This window comes from Globicephala melas, chromosome 19 (assembly GCF_963455315.2).
Source record: "Globicephala melas chromosome 19, mGloMel1.2, whole genome shotgun sequence".
Taxonomy (NCBI): Eukaryota; Metazoa; Chordata; class Mammalia; order Artiodactyla; family Delphinidae; genus Globicephala; species Globicephala melas.
The window spans coordinates 62,710,175-62,734,783 of NC_083332.1; the positions used below are offsets into that span (position 1 = coordinate 62,710,175).

At 58.4% G+C, this 24,609-nt stretch overlaps 1 protein-coding gene across 1 annotated transcript; it reads left to right on the forward strand.

The window, feature by feature from the left end:
- The first annotated feature begins 2,917 nt into the window (after window positions 1–2,917).
- Window positions 2,918–24,349, forward strand: TCF25 (transcription factor 25). Its single transcript, XM_030849391.3, has 18 exons — window positions 2,918–3,194; window positions 10,942–11,106; window positions 12,015–12,089; window positions 12,526–12,644; window positions 13,107–13,172; window positions 15,720–15,802; window positions 16,822–16,952; window positions 17,062–17,161; window positions 17,826–17,919; window positions 19,091–19,183; window positions 19,291–19,396; window positions 19,997–20,156; window positions 21,207–21,294; window positions 21,824–21,982; window positions 22,093–22,183; window positions 22,670–22,749; window positions 23,860–23,932; window positions 24,053–24,349. The coding sequence occupies exons 1-18, from the start codon at window positions 3,006–3,008 to the stop codon at window positions 24,206–24,208; spliced, it is 2,028 nt and encodes a 675-aa protein (XP_030705251.2). The 5' UTR covers window positions 2,918–3,005; the 3' UTR covers window positions 24,209–24,349.
- Window positions 24,350–24,609: the final 260 nt, after the last annotated feature.

Sequence of the window (24,609 nt, forward strand, 5' to 3'; positions counted from 1 at the left end):
TCTTCTCACTCAGATGCAGAGGGGGCACGTGGGCATACAGCAGAGGGGCTCTGGGGAAGAAGGTCCTACCCGCACGTTTTCTTTTCCGGCAGCTTCCCCTCCCTGGGTGGACGTCCAGGCCGGGACAGGGGTCCTTGGTCCCCAGGGGGCTTGGAGCACCCCCCTCGCACCTGTGCTCTCCTAGCAGGGCCGTGGGCTGCGGAGGCACCTGGGAAACCTCTGAGTGGGCTAGGATTCCCCTGTTGGGCATCCCAGCCCTCCATGTGGAAGGTCTAAGGCCAAGCTCACTCCCGGCCCCCACCTGACATCCGTACCCTGGCCATCTGCCACGCAGCCAGTATCGCTGGCCTCCCGCACTCAGAGGTGCGGGGATGGTGCTGGCCTGGGGGCCCTGGCGGTGCTGGCGGTCCTGGTACGGGAAGGAGCTCTGTAAATTGTACACAAGGCCACTGCTGGCCGAATAAATGTGGTCTCACAGTCTCCTGGCCGGGGTGTGCACTGAGAGCTCTGCAGTTGCAGGGGTGGGCCTGTGCTCCAAGGGCGGACACTGGGCTCTGAGGGGCCACCTGCCGCCTGGTGCCGTCATGACACGAGCGTGCTCAGGCCCACTCCATGATCTGGCCATCTTGGTCCTACAGCCGACAAGGGCTGTGTGTGTCTGTGTGACAGCCGCACAGCCTGCTGCCTGTCACCTCCCAGCCTGGGGACCCTTTGGCCTCATCCGCCACATCTCTACTCCTGTTCTCCAGGCAAAGGGTTCCCTCAGGGCCGGCAGGTTTGGGGGAAACGTGTGGGTGAGCACCCAGGTGCTCTGCCCACAAGGACGGGGGCTTCTGTTGTCACCCCCATCTTACAGATGAGGAAACTGAGGCTCAAAGAGGTGAGGGAATTTGGCCACAGATGCACAGCTTGCCCAGGATCTTCAGCCAGGCCTATCGGATGCCAGGCTCTAAGGCCTGGCACACAGATATGGGCCCGGAGGAGGCCCCAAGGGACAGAACTTGTAACAGACGGGCCTACCGGTGAGATGCTTTCTTCAGCTAGGGTCCAGGACCCTCAATAACAATTAGAGCAGCCAGGAGAAACAGCCCGTTCCCAGCACTTGTTCTGAGTACTTCATGGGCAGGCAGTATTGTTATCCCCATTTTAAAATGAGAAAACTGGCACAGAGAGGGTAAAGAATTGTCCCCGGTCACACAACCAGCAAGGAGAAAGCACTTCCAAGGGCAGATAACCCTGCAGGTGCGGAAACAGGGCAGGTGACACTAGCAGGGCCATGCTCCCAATAGGGGGAGACCCAGGTTCTAATCCTCACAGGAACACCTTGAAATGAAAGCCCATCGGAAAACAGAATAAACCCCATTCTGGGGCAGCTGGGCTAAGCCAGGAGGGCCCGCATGGCGCCAGGGTGAGGTCAGGAGGGAGGGTCCTGCTGTCCCGGCTGCTGGGGCGCACCTCCCGCCGACCCCAGGCGCAGAAAGCTGCAGTGCTGGCCCAGGGAGCCCAGCCCTGCCTCCACTCGCCTAATTTAGATCCTGACGGATGGAGGTCGCCCGCTCTAGAACTGTTTACAACCAAGCTTCTCGCTGAGGAACGGGCCTTCGGGAGCCCAGGGAGAGGCACCCCTCACAACCCCCCGGCTGCCAACTTAACAGACGGCAGGGCAGGAGGCAGCTCCTGGTGACACTCCCCTCGTCTCCACCCACAGGTGAGGCGGTAAGCCTGCATAAGCTGGTCACACCTTGGAACAGCAGTGACACAGAATCTATCTAACAACTAGCCTGATCCCTGAACAATCAGAGTTTTTAGGAGGATGGTGCCCTGGAGATCCTGTATGTGCTGAGCGTGAGGCTTAGTGGCTGGATTTTGTGTGTGTGTGTGTGTGTGTGTGAGGCAGCAGCCACGTGCCAGCCAGCGTGAAGCAGTTCAAGATCCCGGTGACCAGTATGGCTGCCAGGCCAGCAGTGCGAGCACTGGCACACACACCTGCTTCCCTTCTGGGGCTGTGCCAGCAGCCTTCCTCATCTCAGCTCTGGAACCACAGACACAAAGGCAGACCCACATTCTACCTGGGCCATTTCCTTACTCTCTGAGTCCCAGTTTCTTTACCCATAAAGGTGAGGACGTCTACCTTCCACGGCCAGGTAAGAACTCAGGACAGGGCTTGGTGCCACAGTGAGGGTCGTCCGCGACCCTCCTCCGTCTGGGTGGGAGGGCCCCTTCCCCACACCAGACCACCCTGCCCTAGCAGGGGTTCTCAATCTGCCTGTACACTCTAAACTCCTGAAGACCTTTTTTTAAAAATGTCAATGCTAGACCCCACATTGGAATTTCTAGGGATGAGTCCTCGACCTTCACTGTAAAAATCCCCCCAGGAGATGACGACACACGGTAAGGGTGGCGAGCCTCCACCTTAGACCACGGATTCCCACACCTAGATGTACAGGAAAATCACCTGGGACGCACTAATGACGACAAAAAGCAAACGCCCAGGGCGTACCCTAAGGGTCGGTTTCAGCCTGCCGTGGGAGGGGGGTCGAGATCCGCAGCTTTGGGAAGCTCCTCGGCTTGGACGCGCCTACTTTTAATGAGGACAGAACTGCCTCGCCGGCAGCCCCTGGAGGCGGCCTGCAGCGGCTGGGCGCACCCCTCCGCGACCCGCCCCCAGCTGCCGCCCCGCCCCGCCCCCGCCCCGCCCCCGTCCCCGCCCCGCCGGCCCGCACTCGCTACTGGAGGCTCGGAGCCCCGCGCCGTCCAAACGTGTCTCGCTGGCGCGCCTCCAGAAAACCCGAAGACACCGCCCAAATCGCGCGAGAACTCGCCCGGAAGTGCCTGCGCCTTCTTTGATGCCATCGCAGACAGAGAGGAAGTTCCGGAAGGCCGCAGCGCGCAGACGCGACACGCCAGACTCGCGCCACCGCGCCTTAAGTGCGCAGGCGCGCTGTCCGCTCTCTTTTCCGCTCTTCCTTCTGCCAGTCTCTAGACGTCAGCGGCTGTTGGGTCCTATGTCGCGCCGGGCCCTCCGGAGGCTGAGGGGGGAACAGCGCGGCCAGGAGCCCCTTGGGCCCGGCGCCCTGCAGTTTGTCCTCCACGATGACGATGATGTGGAAGAAGGCCCAAAGCGGGGGCCCGGTGGCCGGCGCCCCCGGGGCCCAGGGAAGGAGGGCGTCCGAGTCAACAACCGGTTCGAGTTGGTGAGGCGTCGGGCTGCCCGGGGTGGGGGCCCGGGGTGAGGGCCCGGGGTGGGGGCGGCATGCGAGGAGGGTCCGTGACGTCACGGGGCGGGGCGACTGGGGTCTGGGCTGCAGTGGGGGGCGGGGCGAAAGGAGTGGGCGGTGGCCTGAGGCCGGGGGCGTGGCTACGTTGGCTTTGGGCTGCGGTGGGGGGCGGGGCCATACGTCCGCGGGCGGGGTAAGTGGGGCCCTGGCTGCAGCTGGGTGGGCGGGGCCTGCCGTCTGTGGGCGGGGCCTCAGCTCAGTGGGCGAGGCTTCGCTCCCAGGGTCTGGGGTCGCCAATCCTCATTTCAGGGTTAAGTGTCTCCCTCGCGGTGCCGTCGCAGGGCCTTCGCAAACGATCTCGGTTGCTCCTCACAACCCAGGACTCGGTGCCTCGCTCTTGCCCATCGCTGCGTCCCCGTAGCAGGTGTCTGGCACAGAGAAATAACGCCAACCCCCCCCACACCCCCATCTCCGTAGTGCTGGCCTCAGTCTGTAATTTTGCACGTGCTCGTTCTCGCTCCCTTGACCGCCCCGAGCGGCAGGTAGCGTGTCTGCTTTGCGCACCGTGTGTCCCCAGCACCGTGCGCCCGGCGCACACTAGGGCGCGACCGCGGTTGCCGAGTGATTGGAGGAGTACCAGTAGGTGTGAAGATCGTGGAGAACACCAGCTGCCGTCTGTAAGGTCTGTTAGTCTGGCAACCGCTCCCAACTTCACAGGAAGTTGGCAGGTTAGGGGCCCATCCTAAGACTGGGGCGTGTGGGCTGCCAGTCTGGTAGTTTGGTTTAGAGATTGTCCACGTTCCTCCAAGGTAAGAGGCAGCCTCACCCTGTAGTTTCTGCTGGAAGCGGGACCAAGTCCGTCTTCAAATTCTCCAGACTATCCCGCCACCTCTTCAGAGCCTCCCCGCTCCCTTGTTTCTTGCCATTTCTTTGTTTTTAATTTTTTATTATGGAAAATTTCAAACACATGCAAAAATAGAGCAGTACAAGTAACCTTCACGGGCCCCCACCCAGCTTCCACGGCTCTCCACACATGGGCGGTTTTTCCCCAGTGCTCCCATCACATCATTTATCCCTAGGTTTTCCAGTCTTTTTTTTTTTTTTTTTTCCGGTACGCAGGCCTCTCACTGCTGTGGCCTCTCCCGCTGCGGAGCACAGGCTCCGGACGCGCAGGCGCAGCTGCCATGGCTCACGGGCCCAGCCGCACCGCGGCATGTGGGATCTTCCCAGACGGGGGCACGAACCCGCGTCCCCCACATCGGCAGGCGGACTCCCAACCACTGCGCCACCAGGGAAGCCCTCCAGTCATTTTTTGACTTCTTTCAAAACCCTCAAGGCTTCTTTCCATCCCACTTGTTAACAGGCTGAAATGGGTTTGTGCTGAAGTTGGCTGTTTTCCCTGACCGTCTGTCAAGTGTACTTTCTCCTTATTCTGACATCCTCCAGGTTTAGTCTTCTTTTTTTCTCAGTCTTAAACAATGGTAACTCATTTGGAAAACGTTTGCACGTTCCAGGCCCTGCTGCGATGTCATGTGTCTTATGGTCTGGGAAGGTCATGTTGTCCCCATTGTACAAATGAGGTAGTAAGTGACACCCACAGTGAAATCCAGGTTCTGGGCTCTTTTTTTTTTTTTTAATAAATTTATTTACATATTTATTTTTGGCTGCGTTGGGTCTTTGTAGCTGTGCGCGGGCTTTCTCTGGTTGCAGCGAGCGGGGGCTACTTTTCATTGCAGTGCATGGGCTTCTCATCGTGGTGGCTTCTCTCATTGCGGAGCATGGGCTCTAGGCACGTGGGCTTCAGTAGTTGTGGCACACAGGCTCAGTAGTTGTGGCTCACGGGCTCTAGAGCACAGGCTCAGTAGTTGTGGTGCACGGGCTTAGTTGCTCTGCGGCACGTGGGATCTTCCCAGACCAGAGCTCAAACCCGTGTCCCCTGCATTGGCAGGCGGGTTCTTAACCACTGCGCCGCTGAGGAAGTCCCTAAAATTGTACACTTAACCGTGCCCAGGTGTTTGTCTCTGAAGCAAAGTTAGCGTTCCTTCTGAAGAAGAAAGGAGGATAGATGGACAGTGGGCCAGGGTGAGGGGATAGATGAAAAAAAAAAAAAAGCAGGTGCTTCTGTGTGTGAATAGAGAGAAAAGGTGCTTTTCTGGACTCCCTGTGGTATCGGTCAGGTCAGAGGGACCCAACAGCTGCCCCTGCTGAGTGCTGTGCTGTGCGTATCCTCTTCTGCTCTCCGGCAGGACCCTGGTGTTGCACAGACCTCCATCGTAGTCTGTGGATTCAAACGCCATCTTTACATCATCTCCTTTAGGTGTCTCGCAGACGTCTCAGGCTCAGTGTGTCCAGACTTTAACTGCCCTCTCTGCCTCCTCCAGCCTTCCCTGTCTGTCGAGGGCAGCTCCACTCTTCCTCTTGCCAAGGCCAGCAGCCTGGAATATACCCCTGACCTTTTTCTCTCACACACCACATGCAAACCCTGGTGAAGTCGTGGGCGGCTGCAGGTGTAGCACCTGCGGTGTGGCCGTTGCCTCTGCCTGGATACTTCTGACCCGGTCCCGCTCGTCCTCTTGGCCTCTGCAGCCTGTCTGGGTGCAGCAGCCACAAGGATCCTGTTAGGCCCACATCTGCTCTCAGCCCTCCTTTCTCACAGCCCCCCAGGGCCCGGATCGCCCGCCTCATGTCTCCCTGATCTTGCCCGCTCTGCTCCAGCCACAGGCCTGGAACGCAGGTCTCCCCACTGTCCCCTCTACCCGGAACACCCCATGTTCCTGTGTTGCTTCCCCCGCTCAGGCTTCGCTCAGATGTCACCTTCTGAGTCTTGCTTACCCTCCCCACCGATTTAAAGTTACAGCCCCTCTCCCCGTTCTTCTGATCTTTCTCCTTTTTCTCTGGAAGTTATCACAGAACAAACCCTACAAGTTACCGACGTGTTCTTTTTATCTCGTGCTGCTTGGCCCCCACTGCCGGAGAGTATCAGCTGCGTGAGAACAGAGACTTTGTTGTTCCCTCGCGTATCCCCACCCCCGGAACAGTGTCTGTTCTCGTAGGTGTGCGGAGAGGTCGCGGCATGAGTCAGTGTTTCCTCTGAGGACAGAGTGTGAGTGAGCGTCTGCACACGGGCTTTGCATCCCGGCTCCGCCTCTTCTTACCTGTGAGAACTTGGACAGGGTTCCTAGCATACACGTCGGCTCCCCTGTTTCCTGGGGATGATGTTACTTACCTCATGGGGTTGTCACGAAGAGTCAGTGAACTAACGTGTACAGCCCTTAGCCCATGCCAGGCGCACAGTACTCAGCAAATGTTGATATTACATCGTGTTGACAGCCAAGAACGTCAATAGAAACGTGTGACCCTAAGTGGATTAGAGGCGTTTCTAGGGGCTGGTACACCCCTCTCCCCCTGGGGAGTGGGAAGACACCCTTCTGTGACTTAATGGCTGGGACTGTCCTCTTTGCTGGCTCTTGGGTGAGTTTCCTTGGCCTTAGATTAGAAATCATCTTTCCTACCTCATCCAGACTGGTTTTTGAAAATCGGTTTTATTGAAATATAATTTATATGTAATAAATGCACCTGTTTTAAGGGTATAGTTTGAGTTTTGCAGCATAACGTACTGTGCAACTGTTAAAAATGGTGTTGTAAAATAGAATTTATTAGTGTTTTGGGGTCAGGGACCACTTTGACAATCTGATAGAAAACCACATAAGCTTTTAAAAACTATCAGGATTGGGCTTCCCTGGTGGCGCAGTGGTCGAGAGTCCACCTGCCGATGCAGGGGACACGGGTTCATGCCCCGGTCCGGGAAGATCCCACGTGCCGCGGAGCGGCTAGGCCCGTGAGCCATGGCCGCTGAGTCTGCGCGTTCAGAGCCTGTGCTCTGCAACGGGAGAGGCCATAACAGTGAGAGGCCCACGTACCGCAAAAAATAAAAAAAAAAATAAAGAAAAACTATCAGGATTTATTCTATATCATTGAAAAGTTTTAGCGAGGAAGATTGTTCTTTTCTGAAGATTACATGTTTATGTCTCTCTGTTTTCATGTACAATATAGTGGCCAGTCTCTGAAATAAATCTAGATTGGAAGAAATCTAAATTGTGTAATTAAATAAAAGCAAACTTGTTCCGAAGTAAAAGCGTCATTGATGAGGTTGCTCTTGTTTGACTGGAATAAGAACTGGACGTTGTTTGGTGACCGTCGACTCGCGGACATGGGTCATCTTCATGTTTGATGCCCGGTTCTGCTGGCAGCAGCAGCCAGACCCTGGGTTCACATTCACAAACGCATTTGGTAACAGGTGGTATTGGAACCCCTGTAGATTTTTTCACTGCTCAAGGGCACATTTGGTCGTGGATTACAATAATGTTCTAAGATTCTTCAGGTTAGCTTCACGTCACATCACTTCTTTTGTCCTCAAGTCTGTGAGAAAAGCTTTAGCAGAGGGGGCCTCATCCGTGCCAGTTTCTACCTACTGAAAGGTGGTAGAAAGATGAGGCTTTGTCATCCCCGACTGCACGCCAGAGAAGAACTTCCTCAGTAATGTAAAGTTTTAATGTTTTCCCTCTTTTAATAGGAAAAATAACTTTTTTTTTCCAGTAGCACTCTTAGGGGCCCTAAAACGAAAGATGTTTTTTGTTTTGTTTTGTCTTTTTCGGCCGCACCGTGTGACTTGTGGGATCTTAGTTCCCCGACCAGGGATCAAACCCGGTCCCAGCAGTGAAAGTGCCGCGTCATAACCACTGGGCCGCCAGGAAGTCCCCGAAAGGCTTATTTTTACAGAGCCAAAAACAATCTCTCAGTAAACCAAGCAGTGGATGAATGGAAACAAAAGTAAGACTTCAGCTTCTAGCCGTGGCAGAATAACTGGTACTCGAGCCGCCTTCTTGCCCTGAATAACTATCAAACTAGCAAAATGCATGAGTGAACTGTTTGCAGACATTAGACCACAAGCACTGCAGGTCCGAGGTCCCCTAGCCCCCTGTGCCGGCTTTCTGACTGGAGACACTCTCCAGAGATGAGCACAGGGAGGCTGGCCCAGCAGATCGTGGAGCTCATGCTGAGCCAGGGAGCAGGTCAGATGTGGGGTCTGTAGAAGTGGCTGGAGTTAAGGGGGAGGGTGCTGGAGAGAAGGAGTTCCGGAAGCCTGCTCGGAGTCTTGGGCTCGATACTAAGGTGTACGGGGCCAAAATGATAAATAAATAAATTTATTTTAAAAAATTATAAAAAAATCGTAATACAGTACCCCTGTGCACCCACCAGTATGGCCAAAATGAGAGCAGCTCAAGGCTGCTGGGGCCAGCAGCCTTGGCGGGGGATGAAATTGTCCGACCGTTGGAAACAGGCCTGGCAATTCAGCATAAACCTGACGCCTCACACCCCAGCAACCACTTGTGAACACTTACCCAGAAGACTTCACAAATCTTCACAGCAGCTTAATCCACAGTAACCCCAAAACGGAAACAAAAGACTCCCAGTGGATAAACTTTATGTGGTAGAATCCATGCAAAGGAATACGGGTCACCAGGAACCAGGAGCTAACGCCTAATACAAGAGCGGGACAAGCCTCAGAAGCCGTGCACTCAGAAGACACTGACCGTGCGGGCACGGCGTCCTGGGACAGGCAAAGTCACAGTGGTGAAAACCCTAGGGTTCGCCAGCATCGGCAGGAGGCTTAGCTGGGGGTGGAATGAGGCCTGTATTTCTGGCATAACAGGAGAGTTTTGTCTCTTGATAAGAGTATAGGTTACACAGCTCTGCCAAAACTTGCCCTGTACATTCATTTCAAGAGATGTCAATTGTACCACGGTTTGGTTTTGTTTTTTAAAGAAAAAGCTTCCTACCCCCCAACAGAGATCCAGCCCCTCCCCCGTCCTCACCGAAGGGTTCATGGTGCCTTGTCCTGGGGATTCCAGAGAGCACACAGGCAGCAGACACGACCCTCTGGAAATAGGGACCCGTTGGGACCTCAAAACTGATGACCATGGCAGCTCCTGGATTGCAAGTCAGATCGACGTCAGGACGCTGGACAGCTTGGGTAGCAGCGTGGGTGGCAGCGAATCGTGCTTCTTCCCAGAGCTCTTGCCAAAGCTCTGCAGGGTCCTGCGTGCAAGAGTCAGAGTTTTGCTGTCCGTTGAAGTTGACCTTGGCGTGGAGCTCCTTATAAACTGGAATTTCTGGAAACACCTCAAGCTTCCACAGGGGGCTCAAAAATGAGAATTTTTTTTTTTTAAGGATGTGAGCATGACTTAATAAAAGTAAAGCAGTCCCGGGCTTCCCTGGGAGGCGTCACCAGTGCTGAATGCTGGACAAAGCGTGGGGCTGTTCCTCTGGGACCCCTGCTGTGGAGAAGAACCGTCCGCGGGGCCCTCACTGCAGCTCCTCCCTTCGCACCGAGGTCCACGGCGGGGCCTGGCCTCACGGTGCTGTCCCCATCGCGGTCTGCGTGGTGCTGTCGTTACAGAAAAAGATCTGTGAATTTGCTAGACAAGCAGGCGTCACACAGCCCTGAGCTTCATCCTTGCCGCGTGGGAACCTCCGCTGGTGAAGATGCGAAACCAGGGAGCACAGACGTGCATGCGTCCCTTCCCTTGAGACTAAGGTCAGAGCCCCGGGCCCCGCGGGGACAGGCAGTGGCCAGTCGCTGAGGACTTCGCCCCAGTTTTTTGTTTGTTTGTTTGTTTTGCGGTATGCGGGCCTCTCACTGTTGTGGCCTCTCCTGTTGCGGAGCACAGGCTCCGGACGCGCAGGCTCAGCGGCCATGGCTCACGGGCCCAGCCGCTCCGCGGCATGTGGGATCTTCCCGGACCGGGGCACGAACCCGTGTCCCCTGCATTGGCAGGCGGACTCGCAACCACTGCGCCACTAGGGAAGCCCCCCAGTTTTGTTTGGAAATCATCTCAGGGTTCTGGGGTTTAGAGTGGATTTTATTTTTATTTTTTTAGCTTTATATTTTTCGGATGTTCTGAATCTTTTGTGTAGTTTTTAAAATTTATTTTTGGACCTCGGTGAACCAGATTGCATCCCTCTGATCTGGCCCGTGAAGCGTGGTGTTGGTACTGCATGTCGCCTCCTTTGTTTGCTGATTCATTTACTAGCAGAAGGGCCAGAACTTGTCCCGTGACTTGTCCCTGCCCCGTCTCCTCCAGAGCGAGGGTGTGAGTCTCCTGGGACCTTCCTTTCTGCATCGTGTTCCTGAGGCCTGCGTGTGCACACGAGCGTGGTTCATCCCTGTTCACCACTGTCTAAGGCTCCCCTGATGGATGCGTTACCATTCTTGTTACTGAGTACCTCCTGGGCCTTGTCTTCCCCCAGGCACTGGTCCTGTCTGCTGGTGTAGAACAGCTGGCCGGAGTCCAGGTGGGAGGAGGGAAGAGTGAGGCATTAGCTGAGCGTGTGTGTTTACTCTGGGGTGGTGCTTGGTAGGGGGAGAAGTTGTCCCGTGTGGGATTCCTCATCATGTCACCCTGAGGACAGATCCCGTAGCCACACAGCGCCCCCGCGTTCTCTGGGACCATGACTGAAGTGGCCCTGGCCCCACGCTGCTGAGAGGGGAGCGTCGTGGCCACTGGGCTACTGGACATCTGTGGTCCTCCCTCTACAACCTCAGCGACCTGGAAGGTGCCCGCCCACCTTTCCCTGCAACACGCGTGCATCTGAGAGTCACCTTTTCATTTGTGACTAGGACGCACCCGTAATGCCCTTGCTCGCCCGTCTGTGTTTCCAGATAAACATCGAGGACCTCGAGGAGGTGCCCGGGGTGAACGGGGACAGGACCGACTGTCTGCTCATTGACGCCGCAGCATCGGGGAACAAAAGGAGGGCCCAGCGTGGACACTCAGAGTCCAAGAAGGATGGCGACGTGACGGACGCGGCGGTTCCCCCAGAGCAGGTGCAGCTCCCCCTACACACCCCGTTGGCATTCTCTGAGGGCCATTTTGTGAATTGCCCGGCTGCCCCCAGACTTCCTTGGGAGCCCTTATCAGATTGGCTTGGAGTCCTCAAGACTGGTGGCGGCTGGCGAGGGGCCACAGTCCGGGTCCCCTAGACACGTCTCCCTGGCACGAGGCCTGCCCCCTCTGTTTTGGGAGAGTGCCCTTCTGCCCAGGTCGGGTGTGTTCTTTGCGACTGTGTGTCTGCAGCTCGGGCCGGGTGGACCAGGGCCCTTGGTGGGTGCCCTTGAAGAGACACATAGGCCAGGTCAGGGTTGGGTGTGGCACCTGAGCAGCACGGTGAGGAAGGGGGTCCCTGTAGGAGGCTCTTTGTCACTCACCCAGCAAGTGCTCACTGCGAGCCAGTCTGTGCCCCCCAGGGACCTCTGGTGCAGCTGGGCCCTCGACTGGTCTTGGGGTGCCGGGGGGCTTCCTCGAGGACCTTCACACTGATGGAAGGTGGTGGCCGGGGGAAGGCACGAGCGGCCTTGAGGTGGGGGGACTACAGGTGTGGCGGCCTGCGGTGCGGAGCCCTGGGCTCCAGGCCGGCTGAGTGTGGCAGAGAGTGGTTGACACGGTGACGGGTGAGAGCGGAGGGCAGGTGGGCGGAGGGTCCAGACCCCGTGAGTGGTCAGGGAGACCTCAGAAAGGTGGGGGCCAGCCAGAGTCAGGGAGACCAGTGGGAGGTGTCAGCTGCTGGAGAGAAGTGGATGTGTTCATAGGACATTCAGAAGGTGGACGGCAGGGCGGTGGGCCCGTTGCTCTGTCTTCCTGCAGCTGGCTGTCCCTCTGCAGCTGGCTGCTCTAGTTCTTGGATTTAAGACGTCATTGTGTCTTTCCATTGACCGAAATGAGCTTCTTTTGTCAGTCTAATACAAGTGGCAAACTCCGCAAGAAGAAAAGGAAACAGAAAAATAAGAAAAACGCTGCAGGAGAAAGCTCGGTATGTGTGGCTGGTGGATTTGCTCTCTGTGTTCTTTTCGGAATGTTTCTTGAGGTGGTGTTGAGAACATTTCGTTTTTTCTTGATATTTTATTTGACTAATTCAGAGGTCAGGGGAAATTACCAAATTTGTTCCCTTCGATCCTTGAGGGTTAGAGCCCATCTCCGTGCTTTCCATTTTCTAGCAAACGTCTGAAATGATGCTCTTCCGTTGGCAGAGACCCTTCCTGGTCTGTGATTCTGACTGTTCCTCTTACGAAGCATCTCTTCTTTTTTCTAAATGTACGTGCAGTACAGGGTGTTCAGATTGGACTGTCTTTCAGGAAGGAAACACAATATAATACTTGTTCTTTGTAAGAGTAACTCTTGCTATTGATGGTTACTTATAAAGTCAGCAAGTCAGTGTGGTAGTGAACATGTCATTTGGGGACTTGCAGGAGAATGGGCTGGAGGACATCGACCGCATCCTGGAGAGGATTGAGGATGCCAGCGGCTCCAGCCGCCCAGGCCCGCCCCCACTGAGTGCCAAGAAGCATGTCCTGTACGTGGAGCACAGGTGTGGCTTCGCCGAGTGAGGAGCGCTCGTCTTCGGGGACAGAGGGGAGGGGACGGGGCAGCCCTGACCTTCCAGGACCTTTCTCTAGCTCTGCGTGTCTGGGAACGTTCTTTCTTGAGCTGCATTAAAGCTGCCATTCGGGGGTGAATTTTCCACCCCCTGTCCCTGTAGGTGCTTAATGAAACCCTGTCCCTACCGCAGACTGTTGCCAGCATTCAAAATCAGCCACCTTCCTTCCTAAGGCAGTGAAGACCCCTCGATCTCGTGCCTGGGCTCACGCTGCTCTGACTCGGCCTGGCGAGTGGTGGCCGGTCTCGGCCACGGGCCGTGTGGTTGCAGAGAAATCAGGCCTGCTGGAGAGCCGCTCTCCATGCTGGGTCCTTATGTGACTTTCTGACATTCTCAGGAGCGTTGTTAACACACTCAATTTCATTTTTCTCTGTAAAATTTTCAATTCTCTAGACACTTGAATCCAGACACGGAACTGAAAAGGTATTTTGGTGCCCGAGCCGTCCTGGGGGAGCAGAGGTAAGACCAACACTGCTGTGTTCTCAGCTGAGGGAAGGGAAGGGAGGGTGTTTACAGCCACAGTGAGAAAGGAAGCCCACGGGACCCGAAGGGGAGTCGAGGAGAAGTCGCGTGGCCTTGTCTGTGGGTGTCGGGCTCCATCACGCACCGCCTGCTCTCCCCCGAGAGTCCTAGTTTTACAAAGATTCTGAAGTTTGAGCTTCTGGCCTTGAAATCTTAGCCAGATTCATTTTTGCTTTTCGGTTGAGAGCAATACCGATGTGGGGTTTGGGTTTTGCGATAAGTTTGACCTTCGTGAACGTGAGTTCTGGTGGCTGGTGCCGTGCAGTCAGCGCCGCGGGAGCATCCGGGGCATGGGGATCCCAGACCTCCCGTGGGAAGGGGGCTCTTCTGCCTGGGCTGCTCCCTCGCAGGGCCCAGCCCCGACTGTGGGAGCTTTCCCTCGGCAGAGGCTTATGAAAAAGAGCTGCTTATTCAAGCAGTTCCGAGCCGTCGCCCTTGCCTCCCACAGATGACCCTTCAAGGCTGTTTGCTGCGCGTCCTGGGCCCCGTGCACATGTCTTGTTTCCTGGGGCCGTAGGGTTCTTCTATCTCTCACACGCCTGGTTTGCAGGCTGGGTCCTGAGCACCATTTACCCTGCACTACTGTGCCAGCAGCAGCAGCGCCAGCAGCATGGGGGGAGCAGGCGCCCCGGGCACAGGTGTCGGGGTGCACTTGGCTGCAGTGCCTGCTGGCACTTGGCGCAAGGGTGCCCGGGAGGGGTGTCACCCGCTGCCCCCCGTCTGCGTGCTGCTTCCTCCTCGGATCCTTGGCAGGTGTAGGAGGCTTTCAAGTCTGTCATAATGTGAAGACGAAGAATAGTCTCCGTGTGTTTGTGTTTTTGGTCTTTTTTGAATTGGGGTGTAGTTGTTTTACACTGTTGTATAGTCTCCACGTTTTTGACTTCTGTTGTTTTGTTTTGGCCGTGCCAGGTGGCATGAGGGATCTTGGTTCCCCAGCCAGGGGTTGAACCCATGCCCCCTGCGGTGGAAGTGCAGAGTCTTAACCGCTGGGCCGCCAGGGAAGCCCCTGACTTCTATTTGTTTGATTTTGAGTGAGGTTGAGGAATTTTTTCATGTCATTCGCTCACACTTTCCTTGTATTTCTCATTGCATTTGCTGTATAATTTGCTTTTATTTTTGGTGTGAAGTTACTCAGGACAGAATGGTCTCTGACTTTGTCTTCTTTTTTGGAATATTAATGAAAAACACTTTAACTCAAAACGGTCCCCTTTTTTACCTGTATTGCCCTGGGCTGGACCTCCCACCCCAACCCGCCCTCGCTTCCTTTGCGTCTGCCTGGTCTGTCTATACATGTTCGCCTGGTCTTATTTCTGTGCATATTACACTTATTACTAGTAGTTAGTTCATCGTAACTGCACTTACTGTTTTTCGCAGTGTTACTATAGTTGTTGTTTATCACGTTTCCTTCCTTAAACAATGAAGTCCTGTGCATGGGCTACCTTGAGAAGCCGTGGTCCCTCCTCGTCCCCTCGGGATCTCCAGGTGCCGTGTGTGCTGCTCTCTGCCGGGTCCTCCCATCTGGACCTCCTCTGCCGCTGGTGTCTGCTCCCCCGTTGGTGCCCCACCTCCCAGTGGCAGCCTCTTCTGCATGGACGGCTCACTGCAGGGCTGGACCATCCCTGGGATTCCAGACAGGACAGTTCTGAGCATCCAGTTAATTCTCCTTTTTTTCACAATTACCAATTACCCAGAATCATCCCACATTTTAGTTTCCTTCAGATTTTGACCATGGTTTTCTTGAAGAGTTGTTTTTTCTCCTGCAGTTTTTTACTTTTATTTCATGCCATTCCTAACACAATCCAGATTTTTACTCAATTTTTTTCTTAATGAAATAGTTCATACTATCAAAAAAGATATACAGTGTAATATACATGGGTCCACTTGGCCACTACTCAGCTCAAGAAATAAAGCATCAGTGATAGAGCAGAAAGCCCTTGGTGTGACCACGGCTGTGGGGAGGGGCTCGCACCTGCAGCAGAGACCCCCGAATGAGAGAGCCGCGGCACCGAGCCTGGGGGAGGGAGCTGGGCCGGCCCCGCTGCCCGCTCGTGCTCCTGTGTCTGGCTGGCTTTCTTCCAGAAGTGTGTGGGTGTTTGCTGCTGATGCCCCATCTCCGTTGCTTGTCGGGGTGGGGCCTCCTGAGAGGGCAGATGAGAAGGGCCCTCTGCCCCGCGCAGCCGCGTTGTCCATGGGAAGGCAGCTCATTTGTGTCCGCGGGTCACCGCCGGCTCGCTCTCACCTTGTCGTCTTCACGTTAGGTTCTCACCTTCTGTTTCTTTTCTCCCTTTCCTAACGTTTTGCTGGACTACGGGTTTCCTGTTTTTCTTCCCTCTTCCGTGGTGGTTCGGTTGATCGGATCACAGTCTGCCGTCTCGTCCGGCAGGGTGACGGCCGTTGTCAAGGCGCTTTGCGTTCTGTCCTTGTCCTGCCCTTGCCCGCAAGGGTCCGGCAGCACGGAGGTAAAGCCGTACCGTTTCTCCTCAGGCCGCGGCAGAGACAGCGCGTGTACCCCAAGTGTACGTGGCTGACCACCCCTAAGAGCGCCTGGCCCCGGTACACCAAACCAGGTGAGGGCGCGGGGCTGCAGGGCCACGCCTCTGCGTGTGCAGAGCCAGCGTGCGTGTGTGCGGCCGAGGGCCCTGCGTGGGGCTGGGGGGAGCCCCCTGTCTGGGCACAGACCCTACCCGCCGTGTGTTTTCCTGGCCATGTGCAATCCGCGTTGCTCCACCTTCTTCCTTTGTGCTGTGGCTCCTACGCCATAGGAAGCAATCAAGTTCGTTTGTGAACGGTGATATTTTATATGTTGTTGCAAACTGGAGAGTGATTTAATAATTAATAATTTAAAGAAAATTAACATTCGTTTAATAATTTAAATTAGTAATTTAAAGAAAACCAGCAGCAGTGCAGAAAGGTTTGGGTGCAGGGTCATGCCCTGCCGGGGGGGCTTGGCTGTGTGGCATCCAGGATCAGGGGGCCCCGGGGCCTGGGATGCCCTGCGAGACCCCCTGTGCTCAGCGAGGACACGGGAAGCCATGGCCCTAGTGGGCATCTCACCCTCCTTCTCCTTCACTCCCATGTTCCCAGCAGCGGCCCCTGAGCACAGGCAGAGAGAGGGGCTCATTGCCATGGGGTCCTGTAGGGCTGCCCTCGATGGGGCCTTTAGGAGGGTGTCGCCAGGGGCGTCCGGGACCCTGACCGGTCTCCTGAAGGTGACGAAGGGAGATGAAGTTGTCAGGCTCCTGAGAAGACCCTGGACCCCGTCCACCCAGAGTCAGCGCAAGAAGCAGAGAGAGGACGTCGTGGCTTAGCAGTCCCTGTCGTCTCGAGGCCTGGCAGTGGCCCCTGCGCCCTGTCCCACGCCCGCCTGCATCATGGCTCTAAGCAGACAGTGTCTGGCGCTGACCGGATGGGGGGGGCGGGCTGTGCGTGTCCCCTCCCTGTTGTCCTGGGGTGCCGCTGCTCCGCCCACGCTCCTGGGGGGAGGCACGTCTCCGCAGGAAAGGTGTGGAGGCGCGTGTTGCTGGTGCGGCCCAAGCTGCGGGCAGCCCGCCCTGGGCATCCTGACGCAGGCACCCCACCACCCCAGGTCTGTCGATGCGGCTGCTAGAGTCTAGGAAAGGCCGCTCAGCCTTCGCCTTTGAGCACAGTGAAGAGTACCAGCAGACGCAGCACAGGTTCCTGGCCGCCGTGGAGTCCATGGAGCCCAACAACATGGTGGTGCGCGGGCACCCTGTGGGGTCGTGGAGGCGCGGCGCGAGCCGAGCTGCCGGAGGTGGGGCCGGGGCCTTCCTGGGCCTCGTCCCATCAGCTTCCTCCTGCCTCACAGGTCCTGCTGCAGACCAGCCCCTATCACGTGGACTCGCTCCTGCAACTCAGCGACGCCTGCCGCTTCCAGGAGGACCAGGAGATGGCGCGGGACCTCGTGGGTAAGGCCTAGCGGGCGGCCCCACCTCAGCTGTTGGGGATGTGGTGGGTTTGCCAGGATGTTCTTTAAGTAACAGCTTTATTGAGATAAAATTCATCTACCGTGAAATTCGCCCCTTTAGAGCCTACAGTTCCTTGGTTTTTAGTATATGCAGACTCGTACAGCCTCATCCGTGTTGCTTCTGGGTCACTTCCACCATGTGCGAAAGAAACCCGCCTCCCCTAGCCCCTGGCAACCGCCGGTCCGCCCTCTGTCTCCGGACTTTCCTGTAAATGGAATCACGACACACGTCTCCACCTGGCTTCTGTCATTTACCGTGATGTTCTCAGTGTTCACCTGTGTGAGCCGTGTGTCAGGACGTCATTCCTTTTGTGAGGATGTATGGTCCACGTCTCGTGGCCTGTTTCCACCCTCGGCTCCTGAAGATCAGCCCCTGGGGGTGCGTGGGCTTCAGGGGAGGCATGTGGTTCCTCCGGCCGGAGCGGGCGTGGCCAGGTCACACCTCTGTGATTGACGTGATCCCCGTGGGCACGTCCTCGCCCGTCACCTTCCAACTCCTAGTCTCGTGGCCACCTCCCTTCTGGAGCTTTCCTCAGGAGCCACAGAGGACGGGTTTGCAGCCACCGCGCAGAGGCTGACAGCCGCCCCGTGTCTGTCGCCTGCAGAGCGCGCGCTGTACAGCATGGAGTGTGCCTTCCACCCCTTGTTCAGCCTCACCAGCGGGACCTGCCGGCTGGACTACCGCAGGCCCGAGAACAGGTGAGTCGGCCACCCAGCGTTCATAGGCGCACACCATCTTCCCTCGCGAGTGTGTCGTAGGCGTCACAGGTGACGTGGGTGCTAGGGTGGGCGCACGGGGGGCAGGTGCCACGGGACTGTCCACGAGGGGTCCCGCTGGGGTCCCAGGGCTTCGTGCTGTGTTTAAAGCTTAAATGCAGGAGGGCTGGACCTGAGGGTGGACGGATCAGGCTGGCCTGGGGTTTAAATTTGTCCATGTTAGGAGGGAGCCTCGCCAGCCACCTCACCGCCATGGGACCTGTAGTCGTGTTTCCCTGCGTGTTTGGACTCAGTCCGCAGCCCACGCGTTTGGGATCCTCGGGAACGCCTTGCGGGCAGCAGCGTGAACGCAACCCCACCGTGTTCCTGTCACGCACGCCCGTGGGACCCTCTTCCTGCAGACTCTCTTGCCCCGAAGCCCCCGTTCTCAGCAGCGCAGGCCTGAGCGGATGCCGCGGCCTCACTGCTGACCTCAGCCTCTAGCCTCTCACCCACCGCCTGCTCCTCAGGGCCTTGCGGGCCTGGGCACGCTCTCCACTCCGGGCGCCCCCACCCCCCCACCCCCCGTGGTCTCCGGCCGTCCTGGGTCGTGTCCCTTGTAGGATGTGTTCTCCGGCTTGGGGGCTGTCGTGGGCCCCAGGGCACAGTGACCCCCACTGCACAGATTGTGTGCAGGGCGTGTGGGCTCCGAATTCTCTCTCTTGCTTCTAGTTGTGTGAGCTTTGTCTCTCCGATGAACTTCTTAGTTCTTTGCGATGCTATAAAATACTAGCGCTCCCAGGCATTAACAGGGCAGGAGCCGCTGATCAAAGCGGCGGCCCACCAGGGTAGATCTAGACGGTCGACACGGCAGCAGATTCTAACTCTCTTCCCTTAAAGGATAGTTTTTTTAAAAAATGCCCAAGAAGATGCAGATCTCCACGAACAAATAGGCTTGGTTTTTTGTCCGTGCACACACATGTGACCGCAAACAACAAGCAGAGTCACCTTCTCTGCAGACAGGACCCTGGCGAACGTTCACGCTGATTAGGCCACACGGGAAATGCCGGCGAAGCCCGCGGGCAGAGGGTGGACGCAGTGCCGGACGAGGCGCCAGGCGACGTGCTCTGCTGCCTGCCGTGCTCTCATTCACGAGGAACTGTCTTGGGTCTAGGAGCTTCTACCTGGCCCTCTACAAGCAGATGAGCTTCCTGGAGAAGCGGGGCTGCCCACGCACGGCGCTGGAGTACTGCAAGCTCATCCTCAGGTAGGGCTGCCGCCCGCTCCCCTCCCTCCCGGGCCACGGCCTGTGGGCGTCCGCGCCGGCCCACTGTGGGTTTTGTCTCCCTCTGCTCGCCGTGCTGCCTCCGGAAGCCTTGAGCCGGACGAGGACCCCCTGTGCATGCTGCTGCTGCTCGACCACCTGGCCTTAAGGGCACGGAGCTACGAGTACCTGATCCGCCTCTTCCAGGAGTGGGAGGTGGGTGTGAGGGACGCCAGGGGAGGGGCCGGGGCTCCAGGCGGGGCTGGGACGCCAGGGGAGGGGCCGGGGCTCCAGGCGGGGCTGGGACTCCACGGGGAGGGTCCAGGGCTCCAGGTGGAGCAGGGACGCCAGGGGAGGGGCCGGGGCTCCAGGCGGGGCTGGGACGCCAGGGGAGGGTCGGGGGCTCCAGGCGGGGCTGGGACTCCACGGGGAGGGTCCGGTGCTCCAGGTGGAGCAGGGACGCCAGGGGAGGGGCCGGGGCTCCAGGCGGGGCTGGGACTCCACGTGCTGTCACGTGACAGAGCATCGTGTCGTGTGCATCTGCGATGTAGGCGTGGGGAGGGAGGCGAGAGCAGACGTGGAGGTGGGCCGGCCCCACCCCCCAGAGGACCCCGGCCCCTGCCTGACGCTGAGCCGTTGGAAGGTGGGCGTCCACTCTTCCCGCCCACCTGGCCTGGGTCTGACCGCACACCCCCAGGTCCTTTTATTTGCCTTTTGTGCACGGAGAAGGGGCACAGCTCACCCAGGGACATCCAGGCGCCCGTGAGCTCTGCCTTTCTCGTCTGCACCACCTTGAAACGCCCAAACCCCTTGTAGGCTCATCGGAACCTGTCCCAGCTCCCAAATTTCGCCTTCTCTGTGCCGCTGGCGTATTTCCTGCTGAGTCAGCAGGCAGACCTCCCCGACCAGGAGCTGAGCTCTGCGAGGGAGAAGGCCTCTCTCTTGATCCAGCAGGCGCTCATCATGTTCCCTGGAGGTGGGTGTGTCCCCGCAGCCCCCCGCGGGCACGGATGGGTCCCAGCGCTTGTCCCAAGCTCTTGGGAAGATGCATGTTCCAGCGGGGCCTTCAGGCGCTAACTTTGCTGTCAGAGCACCTGGAGGTTTTAGGGTGTCCTTAGATATTAACAGTTCAAGTAAAACTTACCACCTGAAGTAGACGCATTTTCTCTGGCGGTGGGCTGGGTGTGAGAGAAAACGGGGCCAGGAGGGGCCAAGTCAGCAAAGTGGGTGTCTGTCCTCGTCCTCGAGTCCCAGTTCTCACTGGGGTGAGGAGCTCAGAGTTAGGTTCGTCCTGGGTCCTCTCGGGTGACCTGCTGGTTAACATGGGCCCCTAAAGTTGTGGGTGTGTGGACGGGAAGAGGGCTCACGGCCCCTGTGCTGGGCGACATTCTCAAAGGGTCTGTGACCTGAGAGAGGAGCCCACTGCCCTCTCAGGCCCTGGTGGGGCTGGGGTCAGGACCGCGTGCAGCTCCGCAGGGGCTGGGCCGTGCAGCTTGGGCCCTCGGGCTCCATCCCTGGCGGTGAGCCTCCCTGTGGGCAGCCGGGGTGACGCCTGGTCGCTCGGGGCTCCCGGCAGACAGCGTCCTCAGCCAGCCCCTCCCTATCATCTCAGCTGGGCTCCATCCACACAGGGGCTGCGTGGCCGGCTCTGAGCCGTGTTGGCCCTTCCCGACGAGGCCCCTGATGGGGTGTTAAGGCCCTGCACGGGGGGCTGTGGCCGCCAGCAGGGCCTGCTCACCAACCCAGAGTCTACCTCCATCATCCAGGAAGCTCCCTGTCAGGCCCGTGGCTTTTAGTGGAGCCCATCCCTGGGAGAGCATTGGGGCAGGGCTTCTCTATGATGAGAGCATCCAGTGCACGTGCTCAGGGCTCCTGCGTGAGTCCCCTCGGGTGCAGGTGGGGCCGCAGGGCAGCGGGACGGACAGCCCTCCGTGGCGGCAGGGGCCCCTGGGCTGGTGTGGGAGAGCGGCCTCCCCTGCCCCTCAGCCCTGGCCTTGCGGGCGTGACGGTCCTGCTTCCCCTACAGTGCTCATGCCTCTGCTCGAGTACTGCAGCGTGCGCCCCGACGCCACCGTGGCCGCACACCGCTTCTTCGGACCTGACGCCGAGATAAGGTACAGACTGGTGGGCGCCCTGGGCAGGGGGCGGGCCTGGGTGGCGGGACTGTCCTCCCTTCAGGGGCTCTGGGGCCCTGGCCATGTGGGCATCAGCCTGGCCTGTTGGACACAGCGGGGGCACTGGGGCTGTAACGTCCTTGCAGCCGTGAGTGTGGTTCAGACGCCTGTATTGGCACCTGCTGCCTTTTAAAATTTCTCGTAAACCGTGAAGAAACACGTGGGACTTGGGAGCCAGCCACCTCAAGCCCGGTCAGGAGACCGGGGCGGGCTCTCCGGCGTCTGTGCGCACGGGTGTTTGCGTTCTCCTCGTGTTTAGATTTTGATCGAGGAACTTGTTCTTAGTAAGGACGCTGCACAGAAGCAAATGCCTGTGTGCCCTGCCTCGGGGTCCCTTTCCCTTGTCGGCAGCCCCCTCTGGGCAGCCTCTTTCCCCTCCAGGTCGCCAGCACGCCCTGAATGCCCACAGGCACCGGCGGGCGCGTGGAGCCTGGGCCCGTGGGGGTCTCACAGGCCCCACTGCCCACAGCCAGCCCCCTGCCCTGAGCCAGCTGGTAAGCCTGTACCTCGGGAGGTCCCACTTCCTCTGGAAGGAGCCGGCCACCATGAGCTGGCTGGAGGAGAACGTGCACGAGGTTCTGCAGGCGGTGGACGCCGGGGACCCTGCCGTGGAGGCGTGTGAGAACAGGTGAGCCTGGGGCCGGGGTGTGGGCACTGCTCTCAGGACCAGGCCCATCTTGCGGGCGGCGCAGGGCTGTGGCCGCCTCCACCACTGCCCCTCGTCTCCCTGGGCCCTAGGCGCAAGGTGCTGTACCAGCGTGCACCCAGAAACATCCACCGCCACGTGGTCCTGTCGGAGATCAAGGAAGCCATTGCCGCCCTACCTCCGGTAAGGGAGCAGGCTGGACTCGGGCTTCTTCCTGCCGGCAGCTCTGCCCCCGGGTTGGGGTCACGGGCAGAGGCCCCTCCCCTCACAGACACTCGCGTTCTGAGAGGCAGAGCTGAGCCTGCAGCTTTCCGTGACCTTATGGGGCTCAGAGCGGTGACCTGGTGACTCGGAGCCCCGAGGCCGGTAGCTGGCAACCTGGGAGTGAGGCCCTGACATTTTGCAGGGCGGTCACAGCACGTGTGAGCGGAGGTCCTGTGGTTCCCACACCCGCGCCGGTCCCTGGGCTCATCCCAGTCCTCTGAGCGGGCCGGATGAGCGTCCTGCTGGAGGAGGGGCCCTTCTCCCCCTCGCCCAGGCTTTTAGTACGGGGAACGCAGCCTCGCAAACAAGGGCCGTTCCGTCAGACCGTCCCCACTCCCAGCAGAAAGGCCTCGTGCAGAGTGGAATCGGCTGAAAGTCGCCCCTCTGCCCTCTGCCTTTCTGAAGGATGTGAGCACGCAGTCTGTGCTGGGCTATGACCCTTTGCCTCCCTTGGATACCATCTACTCCTACGTCAGACCGGAGAGGTACTTCCTGCCCTGCTCCTTTGCCCACACGGCTCCGAGGTCAGTGCTGGGGCTCGGGGGGGTCTTGCTGCCTCAGAGTCCAGCCCTCAGAGAATATGGTGATCTGGGGTCACGGATCAGCTGTTGCAGGCCATGTGTTTTCACTTATTTGTCCATCTAAGGCCATTCCTCTGTCAGGTTCGGGAGCAAGTGGTGGAGATAGGGTAGGAAGCAGTTGTAGAATCCGGCAACACATGTAAAATCAGAACTGCAGTAAGAACCTGCGAGGAAACAGCGGGTGAGCCTGACATGTGAAAGGCGGCTGGTGTCCAGCAGGAGCCTCAGCCTGTGCGGAGGCCCCGCCAGGGACGAGTGTCTGGCAGTCAGGCCGGGACGCAGAAGGCCCCGAGGCCCAGCCAGGAGAGCAGGGGCGGGCACCGCGGTGCCGAGTCTGCAGGCTGCCTTCAGAATCGGCTCATACGAATGCTTTCTTCCCCCTTTCCTTCCGGCCTTTAAAGCTTTACGTTAAGTAATTGCTTTACTTCACGTAGAGCCCGTGGTCACAGAGTCACCGACCTGGGAGAGTCACAGACAGACTTTCTCGTTTCCAGGCTTCAGGCGGACGTACTTTGTAGAATGAAGTCCTTTTTATTCTCTGCTGAATTATAAAAGTTAAGAGTGCACATTCACGGGGAAATATAGTCCCCAGTTAAATTCTCAACAGGTTAAGATGAAAATTATTAATGATCAGTGTCTGTGGCTTCAACACCAAGCTGACGTGCTGGGCGTGGTCACACTGAGGATGGCTGGGTGCTGTGCTGGCTCCAGGCGCCCGGAAAGTCCAGGAGGGCCCCCCCCCGACGCATGCCCTAGAATCTTCTCTCCACTCCTCAACTCTGAGCGAAGGACACTTTGAAACAGCTTTTCTCAAGAGCGAGTGGGGCTTGGCTGCAGCGGCCCCACTCTCCACTCAACTGGCCACGTTCCGAAGGCCAGCCCCATGCTGGACCCCCTGCACCTCGGGCCTGAGCCATTCCCCTGCCGCCCCCGCCCCCTCTCTCCCCAGCCGCCGCGGGGGCCGCCCACGTGGCCCCGCCAGGGCCTTTCTGACCGTCCTGACTCCCCTTCCAGGCTCAGCCCCGTCAGCCATGGAAACACCATTGCCCTCTTCTTCCGCTCCTTGTTGCCGAACTACACCGTGGAGGTACGTGGAGCCCAGCACGTGGGGGCCGCCAGCCTGAGACCGGGTGTCGGGTCCCGGGGCGGGGGGCTGGGCGGGGGCTCGTCCTGGCAGGCGCGGCTCAGACGAGTCTCTTTGCCGCAGGGGGAGCGGCCAGAGGACGGAGGGGCCGGGGGTCCACACCTTGACCAGGGCTTGAACAGGCTGATGCTGGCCTTGCGGGACATGATGGCCAACTTCCACTTCCACGACTTGGAGGTGCCGCGCGAGGACCACCTCGAGGGCGACGAGTGGGACTGAGGCACGGGCGGGGCCCCAGCGCTGTGCAGTTATGTTCCTGATTGTGTGCTGGTCGGATCGGCCAGGTCCCCGACCTAGAAGTGCTGCTGTGTTGTCCACCTGCCTCTGCTGTTCTATAAACGTGAACGGGTTGCGCTCTGCCCGGCGTGAGCTCTTCCTTCCCGGCGCTGCGGTCGGCGCCCCCAGATCCTCACACCCCCCAAGGCTCCCCCGGAGCGTGCCCCGCGGCCACTCACGGCAGAGCCCCAACCCTGGGCAGGACCTCCCCGCCGCTGCGCTGCTGGCCCGGGGCATCGCAGAGCCAGAATCCATGCTCGCTTCAGTGAGCGCCGTCGGTGGGGAGGCCGAGAGGTGTGTTTTGGAAAGAACGCTCGTCTTGGCAGCTCTGGGGGGTGTACGTG

Bases quoted from the DNA above. Each gene is read 5' to 3' on its own strand.
- TCF25 (XM_030849391.3), top strand. From the start codon at position 3,006: ATGTCGCGCCGGGCCCTCCGGAGGCTGAGGGGGGAACAGCGCGGCCAG. The intron at 3,195-10,941 runs GTGAGGCGTCGG...CTGTGTTTCCAG, and splicing joins TCAACAACCGGTTCGAGTTG to ATAAACATCGAGGACCTCGA. The intron at 23,933-24,052 runs GTACGTGGAGCC...TCTTTGCCGCAG, and splicing joins TGCCGAACTACACCGTGGAG to GGGGAGCGGCCAGAGGACGG.